The sequence below is a fragment of the Bos mutus genome, chromosome 22, assembly GCF_027580195.1.
Source record: "Bos mutus isolate GX-2022 chromosome 22, NWIPB_WYAK_1.1, whole genome shotgun sequence".
In the NCBI taxonomy this organism is placed as follows: Eukaryota; Metazoa; Chordata; class Mammalia; order Artiodactyla; family Bovidae; genus Bos; species Bos mutus.
Genome location: NC_091638.1, coordinates 61041 through 83517, shown reverse-complemented (window position 1 = coordinate 83517; position 22477 = coordinate 61041). Strand labels below are relative to the sequence as shown.

General features: G+C 38.1%; 1 protein-coding gene across 1 annotated transcript in view; it reads right to left on the bottom strand.

The window, feature by feature from the left end:
- Positions 1-1474: 1474 nt before the first annotated feature.
- The window catches only part of LOC106700546 (serine/threonine-protein kinase Nek10-like), a gene marked incomplete at its 5' end in the record, with an annotated part of 82038 nt that continues 61035 nt past the window's right edge, over positions 1475-22477 (bottom strand). Inside the window, 4 exons of the mRNA XM_070360022.1 lie at positions 1475-5920; positions 12780-12835; positions 12919-12971; positions 15838-15946. Of these exons, the coding sequence (XP_070216123.1) occupies positions 5872-5920; positions 12780-12835; positions 12919-12971; positions 15838-15946 (267 nt within the window). The remainder of the gene's footprint in view (positions 5921-12779; positions 12836-12918; positions 12972-15837; positions 15947-22477) is intronic.

The following is a 22477-nucleotide window of genomic DNA, read 5'->3' as shown; positions in this document are numbered from 1 at the left end:
GTGACCCCATACACGGCAGCCCACCAGGCTCCCCCGTCCCTGGGATTCTCCAGACAAGAAAACTGGAGTGGGTTGCCATTTCCTTCTCTAATGCACGAAAGTGAAAAGTGAAAGTGAAGTCGCTCAGTTGTGTCTGACTCTTAGCAACCCCATGGACTGCAGCCTACCAGGCTCCCCTGTCCCTGGGATTCGCCAGGCAAGAACACTGGAGTGGGTTGCCATTTCCTTCTCTAATGCATGAAAGTGAAAAGTGAAAGTGAAGTCCCTCAGTCGTGTCTGACTCTTAGCGACCCCATGGACTGCAGCCTACCAGGCTCCTCCATCCATGGGATTTTCCAGGCAAGAGTACTGGAGTGGGGTGCCATTGCCTTCTCCGAATTGTAAAACTAACCCACTGCAAACCGTAAGACAAAGCTCCTATGATTTCTCTTTTCACTCATATTTCCCCTCATCATAGGAGCCCAGGTCTAGTCTTAGACCTTGACTAACCTGAAGGATGATTAGAATTAAAAGACTGTCTGTCTTTTACATATGTATGGAAGAAACCATAGCATGTGTATGTGTGTGGGAATCCAGAAGAAAAGAAAAAACTAATGATGGAAAAAAAGGAAAAACAATCCAAAACAGGAATTGGCTATTTTGGACACAGAGCTTCCTGGCCCTTCTGTCAACTGCTCACCACCTGGTGACTCCCTGCTGAATGACAACAGGCACTGGGGAATCACTAGCCTTCTACTCACCCTCTGGCTTCTCAAAGTAGCTTTTATTGGGGGATCATCCCACCTCATCGAAAGGTTTCCTCTATGGTAAGTTGAGATTTCACTTCTGAGTACTTGCATTTATTCACCCCCTCACTGTTAATGTTGGGTTCATCTATCCTTTCTGGATATAAGGTATCCCTGAACCAGCTCTATTTCTTTCAAAATTCATGAGGTAAACACAGAGAACATGGAGGGCAAGGAAAGCTAAAATGTAATGCCATCTATAAGCCTAATGATTCTTTTTCAGAATCCTGACTCAACTTATACTTGAAATGTAGAACTAAATCATGGGTTAAGAATATTTTTTGAGACATTAGTATGACTTAAAGGTACTAAGGTCATAAAGCATTTTTTCCCTCTTGGTTTGTTATTTCTAGTTTGAACCTCTTTCTACTTGTTTGCAAAAACATCAGCTAATTTTTCATTGGTGAGTTCACCAGATTAATTCCAAGCATTCATTCAGGCTTGTTGATTACCTACCAAAATGGCAGTAACTTTCTATAAAGACAAAACTTCATCTTTGCTTAAGATGGGCTACTTTCAAATGTTAACATTTAAAGAATCACATATTTGCTATAATATACTTTCTCTATAATACACTTATGCTACCTCTGGGTACAGTGCAAAACTTCATACTGCAGAATGAAGAAAAGGAAGCTTTTCACATTTAGAGGAATAATATTGTTTTCAATTGAGAGTAGAGTTCATTTACTTTTAGCATAAAGCAATACACTGCATTTTAAAACTTTCACATTACTAGTTAATTGCTATATATGTATAGTAAAAAAAAAAAAAAAAAAGACTAGCATACCTCACATACCAAGAATGCTATATGATTTTAGGACGCGTGATCTTCACCTTTAAAGGCAATTATTGTTCATAGTCCCTGAGGGCATGTAAATTTGCAATATCCACCAGTCACCCAGTCAGAGTCATAAAATATTTCCTGTCCCCCTTGCAAATTTCAAAACATCGTGGCAGGATTGTGATTAAACATAATGGTCATATTTACATCATGCAGTTTAACTGTAGTGACACACATAAGAATTTCTTTATCACAAAGTCGTTCCCCTGAGACCTTTGTGTCCTCCTATCAATAAAGAAAATAGCAGTCATAGGTGAGCACATTGTTAGCAGCATATTTCAATTGGAAAAATATTCCATCCAAAACTATGTAAATTTCTGCCAAAGCATACAATCTAAAAATATCATAAAGTCATATGTAAACTACACTTGCTATCCCATTTAGTTGTTGAACATGAAGAATTTCATGTTTGGGTGGAATTTCATTCAAAGAGCCCCGGTTGACACACAGAAGTACTGGGCTTCCCTTGCTTGGGAGCCCTCTGCAGTTGTGTCTCCCATGTGCTGAGAAGCGGAGTCAGTGCTGATGCCTGTGCTTGTCTCTCCCGTGATTTCGGTGCTCATGAATACACACCATAAACAAAGTAAAGGCAAAAACAATAAAAGTAGCTTACATTTTTTTTTCCTGCCTTCATACAGAAGCTGAAGCCATTTCGAAAGGAATCCAGCATACTTGATATGCACGGTTCCTCACCATTTCAAACAGAGTCATAGCAATAAATATATTTTTCAATTCTGCATATCAAAAGGAATGATGTGGATTCTATGCATACTGATACTGATGAAATTCACTAAGCAATATTGTCACCATCACACATCTTAAATGTGAGTGGTAATTAATTGATGATATTGCTGGAATTGTACATAATTAACAAGTCCTATTTAGTTTTTGAACATCAAAATTCATAGTATTTATATTTAATAAATCATAGGTGGTATCTCTAGGAAGACTTTAACTGCAATCCAGTTCCAACATTTGGGTAAAATTCATAACAATGTTTCTTAATTAATTCTGTTTTAAGATGCCAAAACAGATGCACACACATCACCCAGAACCAGACAGATGTCCACACAAAACTCAGCAGCATTTTCCCAGAAGTTTTCTGAATGCATCCATGAGCTCTGGGTCTAGTGTCCATTTCACTATTCTCTGAAGAGCTCTAATTAAATATCACACATCTGAAAGTAGACAAAGTTAGCAAACAGCAAGCACATATGCCTCCTACAGCCACCTCCCTGAGAATGAAATATTCCGCTTTTAAAAATCAAATGACAATTTCAAGGACACATATTCAGGTAGACCTGGTGGATCAACACATAATGAACTGAAGTATTTGCATATAAAAATGACCTGAGAAGACTGATTCGATTCGTATTGTCTCATACAAATATTCAGTGAATATTAGATGAACTCACATGGATTTCATTGCACAACATATCATTTAAAAATTATATAAAAAGAAGAGAAAAAATGTAAATGTAATCAGGAAAAGATTGAGACCTATTAAGTTCAAGTAACAATCTCTTTGCACTAAAAGACAGTTTAGACAGTCAAAACAGAAGGATGCTTCTTGTTTTTATTGGGAGAGGTCCTTCTTTGCTAACCTTACTGCTGAGATGTGGGCCCCTGCACAAAACGCTTGCTTCACAACTGTCTAACCTCTTAAAGTCTTGGTCTTGCACTGGGAGAATGCTGATTCAGCGACTGTGGTAGTTTAAGAATATACTATTTTGGCAAAAGAATGCATCTATCAGCTTAGAGTTGATGAGCCTAACACTGCTGTTGAAAAAGGCATTCATTTGCTTATTTTTGTTCATTCTCACTAACTTCTAGCATAATAAATGCCATTTTTATGATCTAGAAGAGTTAGTATGATAGAATATTTTGCTCCCTTTCTGGTCAATAAGGTCAACTATATGCATTTAAAAACCTTCAAATAAACAACTTCTCTTCTCTTACCAAGGTGTGACTTCTGAATACTAATCTTTTCTACACCTTTGCAGAAGGACTTTACGGTTCAAACTTTCACCCTACATCTTGGTTTATCTCTAGGTACTGACTTCTGTCACAATGAAAATTTATTCTTCTCTAGGCCTGTGCCTCTTGTACAACAAAGGCATGTGCCCATTCCATACATGAAGAAAGAAATAAAAAATAATTGTGCAGGTTCAAATTAAGCTGGAATAGAAATACAATTTGTTTCTGGTTTAAATCAACACTATCATAACCTTTTGATTTCATATGTAAATTTCACATGTGGATTAATTTGATTGAAAGCTAAAACTGAAATTTATCGCTGTATTCTCACTTATTACTGTTAATTACAGTGTCTTTGAAACTATGAATTTGGCTTAAAGAAAAGGATCATTGGCAATTTTCAAAGGCACTAGCTAAAGAGAATTGGATATAATTTAAGTACTAAATACACTAATTATAAAAATTATATGGAGTCACATTAAGAGATTTCCCCATACTATAGAAAAGATATTTGTGTTTCAACCACTGTACTAAATTTTATTTGATCACACTAAAAATATATCAATGTAAATAAGATAGAAAGGAAAGTGAAGTCACTCAGTTGTGTCCAACTCTATGTGACCCCATGGACTGTAGCCCACCAGGCTCCTCCGTCCATGGGATTTTCCAGGCAAGAGTACTAGAGTGGGGTGCCATTTCCTACTCCAGGGGATCTTCTCGACCCAGAGATTGAACCTGGGTCTTCCGCATTGCAGGCAGACTCTTTACCCTCTAAGCCACCAGCGAAGCTAGAATTTAGAAGTAAAAAGCATAATTCCAGCTTTAGGTGACTAATTATTTAGATTTAAAACATTCCCTGAAGAGCTTCCTTTGTGGCCCAGTGGTTAAGAGACCACGTTGCAATGCAGGGGATACTGATTGGATTCCTAGTCCAAGAAGATCCCACGTGCCGCGGAGCAACTAAGCCCAGGAACCACAACTACTGAGTCTGCACTACAGAGCCAGTGAGCTGCAAGCACTGAAGCTCCCGTGCCCTAGAGCCCAGGCCCTGCCACAAGAGAAGCCACCACCAGAGAAAGACTGAAGGCAGCAATGAAGACCCAGGACAGCCAGAAATAACTAAACAAATTGATTAACTTTTAAAAAATGCCTTAGTTAGAAGCACAGTCTGACTTGGTGATAATTTCTTGACATTACACCAGTTATAAGAAGTCAGTAGAAGAGACTTTTTAGCCCAGTAAGAATCTATAAGAATTTTCCCCATAAATTATCCCCACACAGGAATGGGACACTGTTTTGGCATTCTGAATTCTCTTTTCTAGAGACATCTCAATGAATAAAGAAGAAACATATTTTATTATATAACTTATTTTCATTTCAAATTCTCAAATAATAAAAACTTAAAAGCAATATAGGTAATTTTAGCTAGAGAGTTAGAATGTGGAATATTGCATCTCTTTCATAGACTCTATGACTCTTCAAAGTGCTCTAAGGACACTATGAGTGTGATTAGCAGCAAAGCATTAGCCTAATCTAAACCTCCGTCTTACCCCTACACACACACACACACACACACACACACACACACACACACTGTACATCCATACATTCTATTGGTCTAACTTAAATCTGACAATCTGACAGGTATTCCCAGAGGTTGTGCAAGGTCACAAATACTGTCCACACTATATCACGGTTTAAGATCACTAGCACCCACATGGTTAAGGGAAAAGCAATCCTTTCAGTAAAACAAACAAATAAAACTACACAATATTTCAATCACATATTCTGAATTTCTTTTACCATTAAAAAATTGATGGATACAGTGAATTACCCAATATTACTGTTCTGAGTTCTATAATTTTCTTTATCTAAAACTATACATAGAAAGCTAGATGCCTTTAAACATAGTTTTAGCAATTCTAAGTAAAAAGTATTTCTTTGAAAAATATGTCATTTTTTTGTTTTCTTTTTAACTTGGAGGAAAGTCCTGCAAGGAGCGAGTTTTCTTCTCATAGATGAATTCTGCAGCAGTCTCTCCCAGGAGTACACTGGAAGCCCCGCTATCCTGTATCTGTGTATCCCAAGGATGGAGCCTCGTAGCCCTGGATCTCTAGAAAGAGGCCCTGCGGGCACTGTGGCATATTGGTCTTTTCTCTTCCATACTCTTGGAGTATCACCCAATCCTTGGGCATCTTGCCAGTAGAGGCTTCAGTCCAGAACTTGACCTTCACTGGGAAAACCAGGTCCGTTTAAAGTGCAGCACGTTCATCTTTTGGTTGGATAATTCTTGGTCCCCCATGGATAGGAGTGATACCTAGAACATTCAGAAGTAGAAAGTGTTCTCTACAATCTCAAATATTTTAGTTCACACATTCAATTTCAAAAGCAGTAGCTCAGGTATACAAGTAAATAAATGAATAAAATGGTGATTCTAAGCATAAAATGGGGAGATTTTTAGAAAGCTGCCTTTTGCTTAAGTTCAGTGCTGACACTGTCTTTCTCAAATTATAAGTTTAATAGTAACTGATAACTCTATAGTGGAAAAATTAAAGCCTATCCCAAGTAGCTTGTACATTTAATGCCTATTTTAAAGCAAAGCAAGTTGAATCAATAATTTCTTTTTACCACAACACATATTTCATTGTTAAAAAATAAAATATTAATGTGTGCTGTGCTGTGTTGGGCTCAGTCACTCAGTCATGTCCAAATATTGGTAATCCCATGGACTGTAACCTGCCAGGACCTGAATGATATGCTCATTCTCTATTCACCCACAAAACTGAACAGTTTTACTCTCATAACAACAGTGATATAATTAAGGCAAGCTAGATGGTATCATTCTGGTGAGAAAGCTAAATATTAATGTGTGTAAAATATATTTTTGTGCAATATATTATACAAAGATGGGCACAATAAAGGACAGAAATGGTATGGATCTAACAGATGCAGAAGATATTAAGAAGAAGTGACAAGAATACATGGAAGACCTATACGAACAAAAAGATCTTAATGACCCAGATAATCAAGATAGTGTGACCACTCACCTAGAGCCAGACAACCTGGAGTATGAAGTTGAGTGTGCCTTAGGAAGCATTACTATGAACAAAGCTAGTGGAAGTGATGGAATTCCAGCTGAGCTATGTCAAATTCTAAAATATGATGTTGTGAAAGTACTGCATTCAATATGCCAGGAAATTTGGAAAATTCAGCAGTGGTCACAGTACTGGAAAAGGTCAGTTTTCATTCCAATCTAAAGAAGGGCAATGCCAAAGAATGTTCAAACTACCATACAATTGTGCTCATTTCACAATCTGGCAAGATAATGCTCAAAATCTTTCGAGCTAGGCTTCAACAGTACGTGAAACCAACAATTTCCAGATGTTCAAGCTGGGTTTAGAAAAGGCAGAGAAACCAGAGATCAAAATGCCAGCATCTTTTGGATCATAGAAAAAGGAAGAGAATTCTAGAAAAACATCTACTTCTGCTTCATTGACTATGCTAAAGTCTTTGACTGTGTGGATCACATCAAACTGCGGAAAATTCTTAAAAGAGATGGGAATACCAGACCACTTTACTTGCCTCCTGAGAAAACTGTTTGCAGGTCAAGAAGCAACAATTAGAACCAGACGTGGAACAACAGACTGGTTCAAAATTGGGAAAAGAATATATTAAGGCTTTATATTGTCACCCTGGTTATTTAGCTTACATGCAGAGTACATGATGCAAAATGCTGGGCTGAATGAATCAGAAGCTGGAATCAAGATTGCTGAGAGAAATATCAATAACCTAAGATATGAAGATAACACGACCCCAGAGGCAGAAAGGGAAGAACTAAAGAGATGGGGAAAAATAGAAACAGTGACAGACTTTATTTTCTTGGACTCCAAAATCGCTGTAGACAGAGAATACAGTCATGAAACAGAAAGATACTTGCTAAGAAGAAAAGCTATGACAAACCTAGACAGTGTATTAAAAAGCAGAGACATCACTTTACTGACAAAGGTCTGTATAGTCAAAGCTATGATTTTTCCAGTAGTCATGTATGGATTGGACCATAAAGAAGGCTGAGTGCCAAAGAATTTATGCTTTCAAACTGTGGTACTGGAGAAGACTCTTGAGAACCCCTTGGACAGGAAGGAGATCAAGCCAGTCAGTCCTAAAGGAAACCAACCCTGAATATTCATTGGAAGGACTGATGCTGAAGCTGCAGCTGCAATACTTTGGCCACCTGATACAAAGAGCCAACTCATTGGAAAAGACCCTGATACTGAGAAATATTGAAGGCAAGATGAGAAGGGGACAACAGCAGATGAGATGGTTGGATGGCACCACCAATTCAATGGATGTGAGTTTGAGCAAACTCCAGGAGATGGTGATGGACAGGGAAGCCTGGCATGCTGCAGTCCATGAGGTCACAAAGAGTTGGACACAACTGAGCAATTGAATAACAGAAATATATTTAATCATACAACCCTGCAAGTGAGCACAAATAGAGCCCTCCTAGGGCTTTCCTGGGTTTTCCTGGTGGCTCAGATGATAAAGAATCTGCCTGTAGTGCAGGAGACCCAGGTTCAATCCCTGGGTTGGGAAGATCCCCTGGAGAAGGGAATGGCTACCCACTCCAGTATTCTTGCCTGGAGAATTCCATGGACATAGGAGACTGGTGGGCTACAGTCCATGGGGTTGCAAAGAGTTGGACATGACTGAGCGACCAACACTTTTCACTTTCACTTTTCAAGGCTGGCCCAGTTTGTTTTGACCTTGTTTTATTTTCATTGCACTCTCAACTCAGTCCTACTTCCCCTCCCCAAATCCCTCATTTGGGCTAGGGCTCCCTGCTGCTGTCTCTGTTATCTCTTTAACTAATGCAGCATGCTGTGCCTGAGACATTCTTCCTACCCTCTGCCCAAGAAGCCTCACCATTATTTAAACACTTCTATGTATCTTCCCCAAAGAGAGCTAGTAGCTAGATAATGGCCTTCTGAGACTTTCAGGTTGAGAATGGCATCTCTCTGTTTCTAACTAAACATGAACCCTGTAATCTAAGCTGCTACGTGCCATATCTTGGCTTAGTGCTTTAATTGCTGTCTGCATGCTTTGTAGACATATGTATAGGTCTGACTGACAGTCTTAAGTTGTAAACTTGAATAATACAGGGCTTATGTATGTAATTCTCTCTGTATGACAATTAATCAAGATCACTTAATAACATTTTGCAGTGGTGACCATGATGAAGATTAAGATGATGATAACAACAGCCGATCTGAGTAGATACTGGTGGAGTAGTTAAAACAATGTTTCATTTTTCAAACCACATTCTAAGGAAGGCTATCTTAACTTGTGTTCCAGGTAAAATATGAAGAATCACTAGGGTAAACAAGATAAACAGACTTCTTTCCTATAGCATATCTCAAAGTCTTCAATATAGTCATGTGTGTCAACATTCTCCCAAAACAGAAAAATGTACATTCAGGATTTCCCAAATATATTTGGTCATGAAACTTTATTTCTCAGGGAACAAATATTGTCATCTTTGATAATACTGCATGTTTACAAAACCTATTTGGGAAAAGAGACTCTACTGATTCTAAGTATTGGTTCTAATTACCTCTACATGTTCTGTGATATTTAGCACCCACTACCCTTTGAGTCAGGGTTTCCTTGATAGTTGGTAAAGAATCTAAGACCCCAGTTCAATTCCTGGGTCATGAAGATCCGCTAGAGAAGGGATAGGCTATCCACTCCAGTATTCTTGGCCTTCCCTTGTGGCTCAGCTGGTAAAGAATCTGCCTGCAATTGGGCCCAGCTGGTAAAGAATCTGCCTGCGATGGGGGAGACCTGGCTTGGATCCCTGGGTTGGGAAGATCTCCTGGAGAAGGGAGAGGCTACCCACTCCAGTACTCTGGCCTGGGGAATTCCACGGACTGTATAGTTCATGGGGTTGCAGAGTCGCACACAACTGAGCTACTTTCACTCTCACCCTTTGACTATGGAAAAATCAGGACTGCCACAGCTAATTTGATTCATATTTGGAATTATGAGCACTTTCAGTTTATGAAGTGTTAGGTCTTTCCATGTGGAGCCTGACGTATTTCTTGGAAATTAATTGGGAATATCAGTAAACAAATAATGGTGTTAAGCACAACTCAGGGTTATTTTTACTAGTAAAGCATGAAAACTCTTTCCCCCAATTATATATTCTATCACTGCTATTAGAAACTGAAAAGGGAGTATCATGGTTATACAGATTTCTGAGTGAATGATTCATTTTAATTTGGAGCATTTTAAGAAAATTTGATGTCATTTCCATCATATCTTGCTTTAACTTGATCATTTAAATATCTTTGTATTCTAGTCACAATTCCAAAAATAACCACAAATAACTTTTCACCTTTGTTATCAGGTATCTTAATATCTGGACTTCCCTGGTAGCTCACCTGGTAAAGAATCTGCCTGCAATGCAGGGGACCCCAGTTTGATTCCTGGGTCAGGAAGATCCCCTGGAGAAGGGATAGGATACCCACTCCCGTATTCTTGGGCATCCCTAGTGGCTCAGATGGCAAAGAATCCACCTGCAATGTGGGAGACCTGGATTCAGTCCCTGGGTTTGGAAGATCCCCTGGAGGAGGGAGTTGAAATTCACACCACTATTCCTGCCTGGAGAATCCCCATGGACAGAGAAGCCTGGTGGGCTGCAGTCCATGGGGTCTCAAAGAGTCGGACACAAGTGAGTGACTAAATACAGCATAGCATCTTATTGTCTATTTACCATAAGAAGAAAATCTACAATTTCTTTTAGTACAGGAATGTGTCTTTAGAAGTAGAAGTAATGCTTGATTTTTTAGAAAATTGTTTATTTATTTATTGGCTGTGCTGGTCTTCGTTGCTATACACAGACTTTCTCTAGTTGCGGCGAGTGGGGGCTACTCTCTAGTTGCGGTGTGCAGTGTTCTCATTGCGGTGGCTTCTCTGGTTGCAGAGCACAGGCTCCAGGGCATGTGGGCTTCAGTAGCTGTGGCAGGCAGGCTTAGTTGCCCTGTGGCATGGGGAGTCTTCCCAAGCCAGGGACTGAACCTGGGTTCCCTGCGTAGGTAGGCAGATTCACAACCGCTGGATCACCAGGAAAGTCCCAATGTTTCATTTTTTTAAAAACTTAATAATAGTAGAATTGAAAAGGATAAAAATAAATTTTAAAATAAGACTGAAATTATTCTAAAAAAAGAAAAGATAAGAGCTCTTGTAAGAGCTTTCCTAAGTTCCTGACACACCTGGTTTTTCATTATATTTAGTTGACTTCCTACAAAAATTTGAAGTATTCATTGCCCATGATCCTGAGTCTTTGAGAAAATGCAGATTTAAAAAGTGATTAGTATAACTTTTGCCCCATTACAAGCCGAGGGCACTTGAAATAATAAGCTGCCAAGCGTAAAGAATGGAGACATTTGTATTATCCATGGAAGGCTGGGTGTACTCAGATCAAGAGGAAAGAAAGAAAATTCAAAATCCCTCCAGAAATGGGAGGAGGTGAGTGATTATGGATATGGTGATTTCTATCAACAGTATACCTTTGGTAAATAAGAATAACTCATCATTTCTCTGCAGTTTCAAATCATAACAGATCTAAATGTACAAAGATAGTATTTTGGAAATATATTATCAAGCCAAAAGAGCAAGCAGGTGAATAATTTTATCTGTGATTCACAGAGCAATTCATTGAAACAGGGAGGGAAAAAAGGTTGGAGACTGAACCTCAAAAATGAATCTAATTTCCATATAATGATCTTGATAGTATGTTCTTGAGACCTCTTTCTCTTTCCATGGCTAACAGTTATCTTTGGGGAAGATTTCTAGAATAATTTAAATAGTGGTCACCAGATAGCTTCATTAGCTAGACAGGAAGGCAGTTCATCCAGGTAGAAAGGGCTAGTTAGGGAAAATAAACTCCAGAGAACCATGCCTCCTAAAGCAGTTTTGGTCATATAGGACATGTAAGTGGTTACTCATGGTCCAATGTGGTGATTCTGTTATGAGTGGCCAGCTCATGTACAGCAGACAAAATCAGGGTCCATACCCCCACATTCAAAGTACTTCAGTACACCCGTGGCAGATTCATATTGATGTATGGCAAAACCAATACAATATTGTAAACTAATTAGCCTCCAATTAAAATAAATAAATTTATATTTTAAAAAAAGTACTTCAAACATGACAACCTGGTGCCCAATTCCCAACACCTGAATTTCTTTTCCTGAGGATTTCTCTGACCTCTAGAATCTACTGTGTCCACCTTTACAGAAGGCCAGAAATGCCAGGTAACTAACATCTCCTGGGGGAAAAGTACTCAGAAAATGACTAACAGAAATTAGAGATAAATACCAGCCCAGCTTCCTCAGTCCACGAGTGGGAGAACTGAAGCACATGTTCCCCACTGGCTCTCAGATTTCCGCAGTGTGATCAAGCTCCACATACCACAATGGTAACTTGCTTGAAAATGAAGGCTTTATTGAATTATTTCTTCAATCCCCTAGCAGAGTTTCTTGGGATTGCCTCTCAAATAAACTAACTGTACTCAAATCTTTTTGCCCGAAACTGTGCCCAACAGTAAAACTGCAGAAATCCAGAGCTGAATGAAATTGATAGAGTATATTTTTAGAGCACCAATGATGATTATTTTAGAAGATAACACACAGCCCCAGTAAATTGAAGTTTCTTATTTAGGGTAAGCAAAAAGGAACACATAACAACAAATCCTTCTCCCACAAACATTTCTTAAATTCACCAGAAGTGATTCTTTGTTTAGGTGGATTTTCCCCCTTGCATTCTATACAAATAATGGATAGGTTTTAGTTATGGAAATTTGAGTTTACAGCTCTTCCAATATGGGACAAATGTTTAATTTTTTTAAAATGTAGAAATACTTTTCGATTTCATTATGTTCATTTTTTATGGGAGTAAATTACTACTAAGCTATCACTCTTTTCCAACTAAGAATACAGCAGCTGCACCCATACAAAAGATGGGGAACATACATTCTACCCACGGTTGTATCCTTCTGAGCCAAGCTATTTTACAAAAGTGTTTAAAATAAAAGGTGGGGGTGGGACCTCTGGAATCAAGGCTAGAGAAATTAAATCCAGTGTTCTATATTGAACTTTCACATTTCTAGATCTCACCTGTTAGAAGTAAAATTGTAATAGCCACTTTCTTCTAAGACTTCTTCAATCACAGTCTAAAGTTGAAAAAAAAAATCAGGTTAGTATTGAATTAAAAACAACAAAATAAAATCATTCAGAGGCAGTGCAAAAACCTCACCTGCATCTGTTCATATGTTATCCCCTCCTCCAAATCAAAGCTAGAGGGTAGACCTGGAAACAGATAAATTATGAAAAGTCTGACATTTGGTTCATGTTTTCTTCAGTTGTACTGGCAATTAGAACTCATGTGTAATGAAAACAGGTCAGTTCCTTAGTGATGAAAATTAGTACTTACAAACACATTCTAAATTATCTTGGCTTTTAGGGTGGTGATCACAAAATAATACACAAGATTTACAGGAATTGCTCATGGTGTAAATTGGCCAATTAAGTTAGGGGTGTGTGTGTGTGTTAAGGACAGGTGAAAAGTGATTCTAAGCATAAATTTCCTGATAAGCAAAAAAAAAAAAAAAATTAAGAAACTCTCCTCAATCCATCAGCAAAAAGCGTAGATATGTTCCAGAAAGAGAATAAATTCTCAGAGGAAGGCAGAAATAGCCAGTGGACTATGTCAAAGATCTGACCATTTCCTATGGTTCCCAGTAGGAAAATACATTTGAAATTGGAGGATAATAATTCTTTTGAGGTTTGGCATGAGTGTGATACACCAGCACATTGACCTACCCCAACACCACCCAAAGTAATATTGACCAGTTTCCACTCCAGTCAATCCACACTTACTCATGTGGACGCCTGGGAGTTCCCCTGCCACTTAGGAGAGAGAAAAGTGATTGAAGATTAAGAGGATGCATGAAGATGTGAGTCCTGGCAGCTTGGTTTTCAAGTCCAGCTTAGAGGCATTGCCCAAAGTGCTCCTTGGTTCTGCTCTCTTTGCTTTTGCCCTTCTGCCATGACAAGGGACACAGCTGGTCTGCTCTGGGGTGAGGCGTCCAGCTTCTGGAACAGCCTGTCAACTCCCTCTCAGGCCACTGAGAGATTTTCAGCAGAGCTCCTCACTCAGCAGGTCTGCTGTGGTAAGAAGTCTGGCCTGTGACTGACCAACATGCCCTGAAGGATGCTTGTAAAAGCAGATGACTTCAGTTAGTATGATCATCTCTAGGCCCATCCATGTTGCTGTAAATGGCAATATTTTATTCCTCTTTATAAGTAATATCCCATTGTATGTATGTATGCATATGTATATATATATACATGTACATATATATACATACATATATGTGTGTGTGTATATATATATATATATACATATACATATATGTATGCTGGTGATGGACAGGGAGGCCTGGCATGCTGCAATTCATGAGTTTGCAAAGAGTCGGACACGACTGAGCGACTGAACTGAACTGAACTGATATATATATATACCATATCATACTAAATTAAGTAAGTCAGAAACACAAATTTTATGTATCACTTATATGTGGAATCTAAAAAATAATACAAATGAACTTATTTACAAAACAGAAACAGACTCATAGACATACAAAACAAGCCTCTGGTTACCAAAGGGGAAAGAAAGGGGATGTATTAGGCATATGGGATTAATAGATACATAGTGACCCAGTGTTAGTCACTAGTCATGCCTGACTCTTTGCGACCCATGAACTGCAGCCCGCCAGGCTCCTCTGTCCGTGGCATTTTCCAGGCAAGGATACTGGAGCGGTTTGCCATTTCCTTCTCCAGGGGATCTTCCCAACCTAGGGATAGAACCTGGGTCTCCTGCACTGCAGGAGATTCTTAACCTCCTGCAGTTAATTTTTAACTGCAGATTCTTAACCAGCTGAGCTACCAGGGAAGCTCCCATACATTCTACTATATAAAAAATGAATAATAATGATTTACTGTATAGCACTGGGATATTCAGTATCTTGTAATAACTTTTAATGGAAAAGGAAAAGAATCTGAAAAGATTATATATATATATATATCTGAACCACTTTTCTATATCCCTGAAAATAATGCAATATTATAAATTAACTGTAGTTCAATTAAAAATAAATAAAAGCAAAAAATTTTAGATAACAGTTTATTTTGATCTTAGAGATTTCTCAGGGACTATTTTAAATGAAATTCTACCAACCCAGGTTAGCTTTATCCCAGGAGTCCAAGACTTAGGGCAAGTTTGCTAATTAATACATGACATGATTTGCCTAAATTAGGCAACAACAAAAGCACAGCAGACTTGAAGATTCTTTTTGCCTAAGGAAATGGAAAGTTTTCATTTAACCATATAAACCTCATGTCTGTCTGCCCTACTGAGAGATATAATTATAGTTTACAGGGATTCAAAAATTACTTAGGAATTCCATAATCTCGGAGTAGCTTGCAGATCTCTTCTGGAGGTCAAATATCCCAAGAAGGTCCTTATGCTGAGTCCCTATATACTGGCTAAGCATATTTTTATATAGTTACACTGATCCTTCCTATAATCCTAAAATGTAGGTATCATTTTTATTCCCATTTTATAGGAAAAAACCTGGGATTCAATGAGGTCAAATAATTTTCTCAAGATCAGTTACTAAGTGGTTTACCTGAGATTTGAATGTAGGCATCCAGGTTTACAGAATACGTGCTTTTAATCCCTATGTTATATTGCCTCCCTACGTGAAATTTTTACACACACACATACACACAAATCAAATACATATGATTTGGATTCTTCAGATGAGTTTCAAATTTTCTGTTTTATTCAAATTCTTTATATCTGCTTTTTATGTCCCTGGATGCTTTGGGCATTTGATTTCCCATCATCAGATACAAAGAAATTCAATTTACCCACACAGATTCTGTTCGCTTATGGTATTAATAAATGATGGAGGAAGCTGTCACAAGTGGGTAAAATAACTCTGAGGGAATTTCTAGATTCCTACTGTATGTCCCTTCCAACTATCACTGCAGATAATCAAAATAAGCTCTCTTTTCATTGTAAGTTGAAGATAACCTTGTAAGGATAGCTATTGATCCAAATAACCTATTCCTTCATGAAAGCCAGATTTCCTGTGTTGAAGACTGTTACCTGTTGGGTCATTTGAGGACAGGCTCTTTCCACCCAATGAATGATGCAATAAGTGGTAATCTGCTGTGAAAAAGTTGGGTTCAATTGGTTCTGGAGATCCTTGAGATAACTGAAACAGAAAAGGCAAAATTACCTCTTTTTTCACATTCAGAGTCACATGACATGTAACCTCTGTATGTGTCTCTGCTCAGAAAAGTTAGTGCTCTTCAGCTGTCAATCCCTGTCTACAGATAAAGACCCACCTTCTTCCTTTCAAAATAACTTATAAATTAGGGGCAGGCAAATTACAGTGAAAGCAAGCAGACAATTCCTGGTAACGTGAAAAAAAATACTCTATAGCTTTATGAGAACAAAATAAAAATATAGAAAAATAATGGCATGGGCCTGGGATATCAGAATGTTATTTTTATCAGGCATAGGAGGAAAAAGCTACAATCATTTGACAAAACATTATTTTTAGCTCAAATCATCCCTTTTCATGTATATGCTTTGAATAATGCCTTTGTGTTTGATCAAAGCAAACATGTTTCTTAACACATTTTCCTAAATTACCATTAATTTTCATCTCCAAACATTAATTCCCAACACTGTAAAGGGAAAAGCAATTCACTAAATGTCAGAACTTACTGTTCCAATTATTTAATACCCTTTTGTAAAGCTGAACTTGTTAAATGGAACTTTCAAAATCATTTCACCTTTAATTCCAACCAGCACTTGAGCTGGCCAACTTTTTGTGCCTATGTAAAACAATATATTTTCAACATGTTGATTCATATTAATAAACCAGAAACAAAAGGCACAATTTAGACTATGCAATAGTATTTACCTTGTATTCACAAACTCTCTTCATGAATTAAAATATATCACTGTTCAATCACTTGAAAAAATCTTTTGGCAGTTCACAAATAGGTTCACTCTTGAGCCAACAATCCCAGTCTTGGCTATACTCACATGAGAGAAATGAGTACTTCTGTTCATCAAAAGACATGTATAAGAATGTTCATAGCATATTTATTCATAATAAAAAACTGGAAAAACCTCAATGTCCATGGACAGAGGACAGATAAATATATTGTGGTGTGCTTATCCAATGGAATTTTGTCAAACATGAAAAAGAATATGCTATGAATATGCACAGCAAGATGGATAAGTGTTGAGAAAATAAGCCAGACACAAAAGGATATACAGTGTATATCTTCACTTACACATATTTTCACAGCCAAAACATCTAACCAATGGTGACAGAGATCAGGACAATGAGTACCTTGTAGCAGGTGGTAGGGTTTGACTGGGAAAGGTGGGCAGGAGCCTTCTTCTCGACTGGAAATGTGCTATGTATTAATGCGGTTGGTTGTCACGTGGGTGAGAATATATGTAAAAGTTCATGGAGCTGTATATGTACTTCACTGTATACATTTTGCATTTTATTGTGGTGGTGGTGCTGTTGTTCAGTCGCTGAGTCATGTCTGACTCTTTGTGACTTCGTGGACTATAGCGAGCCAGGCTCCTCTGTCCTCCACTATTTCTGAGTTTGCTCAGATTCATGTCCATTGAGCCAATGATGTTATATTACCATCTCACCCTCTGCCAAACCCTTCTCCTTTTGCCTTCAATGTTTCCCAGCATCAGGGTTTTTTCAAATGAGTTGTCTCTTCGCATCAGGTGATCAAAGTATTGGAGATTCAGCTTCAGCAACAGCCCTTCCAATGCATATTCAAGATTGGATTTCCTTTAGGATTGACTGGTTTGATCTCCCTGAAGTCCAAGAGACTCTCAAGAGTCCCTTGCATTTTATATCTCAATATAAACATGTTGTATTAACAACTGATAATGATTCCATTAATGTGCATTGGATATTTATAAATACAAATCATTTTTGAGTTTTCCAGTTTCTATATTGACAATAAATGCTACATTTTAGAAAAACATGTGAATCATCCTTTTTCAATCTTAGAAATTTATTTTCCCTACTTTAGTGACAACTGATAAAATTAATAACTATCTGTTATAACAGTGTAATGAAGGAAGGTTTGATGGTTACTCACTTAATAAATGTCTCATCAGTGCTGTTAGGAGGCAATGTAGATAGTCTTAAGCATTCTGTAGTTCTTTTATTCAAGCTAGTAGATTACTTCAACTCACCTTCTTAATATGCCTTGTAATGCTGAAAATGCAGAGAAGGCACCCCACTCCAGTACTCTTGCCTGGAAAATCCCATGGATGGAGGAGCCTGGTAGGCTGCAGTCCATGGGGTCACTAGGAGTCGGACACGACTGAAGCGACTTAGCAGCAGCAGCAGCAGCAGCAGCAATGCTGAAAATGATTTCCTGGTATTATCTTCCAAGTGACTTCAGATGGAATTGTTTTCCATATGGCTGAGCATAGAAGTAATTTGGCTGCCTGGAATTTTCATCCCAAATATTTCTTAGAAAGCTTATTTAAAGTCTACTTAATTATTAAGTAAATACCTTGGAATCCTAAAGATTTCACAGGAGGAAGATGCTTAAAGCTGCACAGTAGTATATGTGAATTGTGGCCTGTAGAGGTCGAGAGTCATTTTAAGATGACTGGACATGTCTTTATCATTGATTTAAACCTTGAAGAAAGCATTTCAGGTTTCCAGTGCCTGTGTCACACTAACTGTCTCCTTCAGCCTAAGAACTGTGAATTCTCAAAAGGATGGGCCCATGGAAGAAGCCAAGGACTAAAATTCCTTAGGCTTGTGTTTGAGCCCCAGATACATTTATTTTTATTCTAGAAACTTTCCAGAACTTCTTTTTGCAGTTTAGTATTTTGACATATACTCTTTCAGCAAATCTTTTTTGCCCCTTACTATGTTGTGATGTGAGAAGGTTTTACAAATCAGAGATGTAAACCTTTCAATTCACATACAATATGATCTTCCCAGCTTGTTAGCACCATGCAGGGCAACATAGAGGACACAGAATTCATCTGGCCTTCATGAGACTTGCAACTGAACTGGGAAAACAGACTAATGTACATAAAACAATGGGGCAATGAATTAAATAATGAAGTATGAAATGGGGCGGTGAGACCTAAGTTTACACAAACAAAGATGCCTTGTGAAGACCAGTATGGTTTTCAGAAGATCTGGAGAAGAAACACTAAAGCTGAACCACAAAGGCTGGATTTGGGTTGGATGCAAGGAAACCAAGTGATCATTCCAGGTGAGAGGAACTTGACGGCAAAGGCTGGGCATATTAATGGCAAGTGATAAAGGGTTATGACATTAGGCCATGTTATGGAGGCACTGCTTATTTAAGATGAAGAGAGGAAAATGAGTGCTATTCATTAATTCAGAGATTATTCTTTATTTAATTTTTTTCATTTTTAAACTAAAAAAATGTTTGCTGTGGGTTTGTCATATATAGCTTTTATTATGTTGAGGTATGTTCCTTCTATTCCTGCTTTCTGGGGGGTTTTTATCATAAATGGATGCTGAATTTTGTCAAAGGCTTTCTCTGCATCTATTGAGATAATCATATGGCTTTTATTTTTCCATTTGTTAATGTGGTGTATTACACTGATTGATTAGCGGATATTGAAGAATCCTTGCATCCCTGGGATAAAGCCCATTTGGTCATGATGTACGATCTTTTTAATGTATTATTGGATTCTGATTGCTAGAATTTTGTTAAGGATTTTTGCATCTATGTTCATCAGTGATATTAGCCTGTAGTTTTCTTTTTTTGTGGGATCTTTGTCAGGTTTTGGTATTAGGGTGATGGTGGCCTCATAGAATGAGTTTGGAAGTTTACCTTCCTCTGCAATTTTCTGGAAGAGTTTGAGTAGGATAGGTGTTAGCTCTTCTCTAAATTTTTGGTAGAATTCATCTGTGAAGCCATCTGGTCCTGGGCTTTTGTTTGCTGGAAGATTTCTGATTACTGTTTCAATTTCCATGTTTGTGGTGGGTCTGTTAAGATTTTCTATTTCTTCCTGATTCAGGTTTGGAAAGTTGTACTGGTCTAAGAATTTGTCCATTTCTTCCAAGTTGTCCATTTTATTGGTATATAATTGCTGATAGTAGTCTCTTATGATCCTTTGAATTTCTGTGTTGTCTGTTGTGATCTGCCGGGAGCCACCATGGGAGATCCCACCCATGACAAAGGTCATGCAGAGAGAACCTGACAGGCAAAGGCAGATCAGGCCTCAAGGGACCCCCTGGATCTGCTCAAGCATCTACCCCAAAACCAGAATCTGTTTGTCTTACTATTTTGTGCCTTTCACCAACTCTTCTGACATTAACAGGAGGCTATCCCTGATCACCTTTCTCTGGAAAAAGTCAACTTAGGGCTTTAGTTAATAAGTCTCCTGGGCATGAAAGGAATATTTCTATTTTAATCCCTCTGTTGGCATTCTAGCTTGCCTGACAGGTTTATCCATACTCTTGCAATTAACACACATGATTGTTCACAACTCCCCAACCTTGACATGGGAAGCCAAAACATTCTAAAAGTCCTAATGAGCATAGAGTTCTTTAAGGGGTGAAAAATTATTAGAATAGATAGTACTGGTAAAGGGCTTCGTTATTGGGCCAATGCTTGCTGCCAAGTGCCCATATCCCTTATCCACTGTGCACCTGGGAGTACATTGGTTAACACAGTTGGAATGTGAGAAAAACAAGCAGCAGCCTTGGAATTAACCACATCAGACCTTTGAGCTAATTGGTTCTTTCTTTGTTGTAACTTACTGCAGCTTTGCTCTGTGAGAATGTAACTCTGTTTAGTACTTTCTGAGGCTGACATAGATTAGAAATATAAAGAAAAAACACTTCAAGGGAAAATAAGTTTTCTGGTTGAGCAGCCTTTATCAAAAAAGGGTCATAAAATGTCCACAGGCCTCCAAGGCCAGACAATAATGTACACAACATTGTTTATGGGAAAGGTATGCAGAAAAAAATCCTGGTTTTGATAAAGACAAAACAGATGTAATGTTTGGGCTGACTCTGTATGACTTTGCATCTTTCATTTCCCTTTATGTACAAGTCAGGGTATAAAAGTTCCTTTTGAAAATAAAGTTATGGGCCTCGCTCACCGAAGCTTGGTCTCCCCATGTTGTTCTTTTTTCCCTTTTCTCTGCTTTTCTCTCCCTGTTCTTCTTTCAGGATGACTCCTTGGAACACAGGAGCTTTATTGGCTTTCTGTGTTAATCAAGGAAGGTCAAGGCTCTGTTCTCTCTGCTTTGCTATCCTTTCGCCTATACCGTCATCCTGAGGGTACCCCTGGATCCTGCTGGGGCTGGACCCTGGCAGTAATCTCTCCATTTTCATTTCTAATATTATTGATTTGATCTTTTTCCCTTTGTTTCTTGATGAGGCTGGCTAATGGTTTGTCTATTTTATTTATCCTCTCAAAGAACCAGCTTTTGGCTTTGTTGATTTTTGCTATGGTCTCTTTTGTTTCTTTTGCATTTATTTCTGCCCTAATTTTTAAGATTTCTTTCCTTCTACTAACCCTGGGGTTCTTCATTTCTTCCTTTTCTAGTTGCTTTAGGTGTAGAGTTAGGTTATTTATTTGACTTTTTTCTTGTTTCTTGAGGTATGCTTGTATTGCTATGAACCTTCCCCTTAGCACTGCTTTTACAGTGTCCCACAGGTTTGGGGTTATGTTTTCATTTTCATTCGTTTCTATGCATATTTTGATTTCCTATGCAATTTGTTGGTTATTCAGCAGTGTGTTGTTCAGCCTCCATATGTTGGAATTTTTAATAGTTTTTCTCCTGTAATTATGATCTAATCTTACTGCATTGTGGTCAGAAAAGATGCTTGGAATGATTTCGATTTTTTTGAATTTACCAAGGCTACATTTATGGCCCAGGATGTGATCTATCCTAGAGAAGGTTCTTGTGTGCGCTTGAGAAAAAGGTGAAATTCATTGTTTTGGGGTGAAATGTCCTATAGATATCAATTAGGTCTAAGTCGTCTATTGTATCATTTAACGTTTGTGTTTCCTTGTTAATTTTCTGTTTAGTTGATCTATCCATAGGTGTGAGTGGGGTATTAAAGTCTCCCACTATTATTATGTTATTGTTAATTCCCCCTTTCATACTTGTTGGCATTTGTCATGTTGGGTGCATATATATTTGTAATTCTTGTATCTTCTTCTTGGATTGATCCTTTGATCATTATATAGTGTCTTCCTTTGTCTCTTTTCACAGTCTTTGCTTTAAAGTCTATTTTATCTGATATGAGTACTGCTACTCCTGCTTTCTTTTGGTCTCTATTTGTGTGGAATATCTTTTTCCAGCCGTTCACTTTCAGTCTGTATGTGTCCCTTGTTTCAAGGTAGGTCTCTTGTAGACAGCATATATAGGGGTCTTGTTTTTGTATCCATTCAGCCAGTTTGTGTCGTTTGGTTGGGGCATTCAACCCATTTACGTTTAAGGTAATTACTGGTAAGTATGATCTCGTTGCCATTTACTTTATTGTTTTGGGTTCGAATTTATACACCCTTTTTGTGTTTCCTGTCTAGAGAAGATCCTTTAGCACTTGTTGGAGAGCTGGTTTGGTGGTGCTGAATTCTCTCAGCTTTTGCTTGTCTGTAAAGCTTTGGATTTCTCCTTCCTATTTGAATGAGATCCTTGCTGGGTACAGTAATCTGGGCTGTAGGTTATTTTCTTT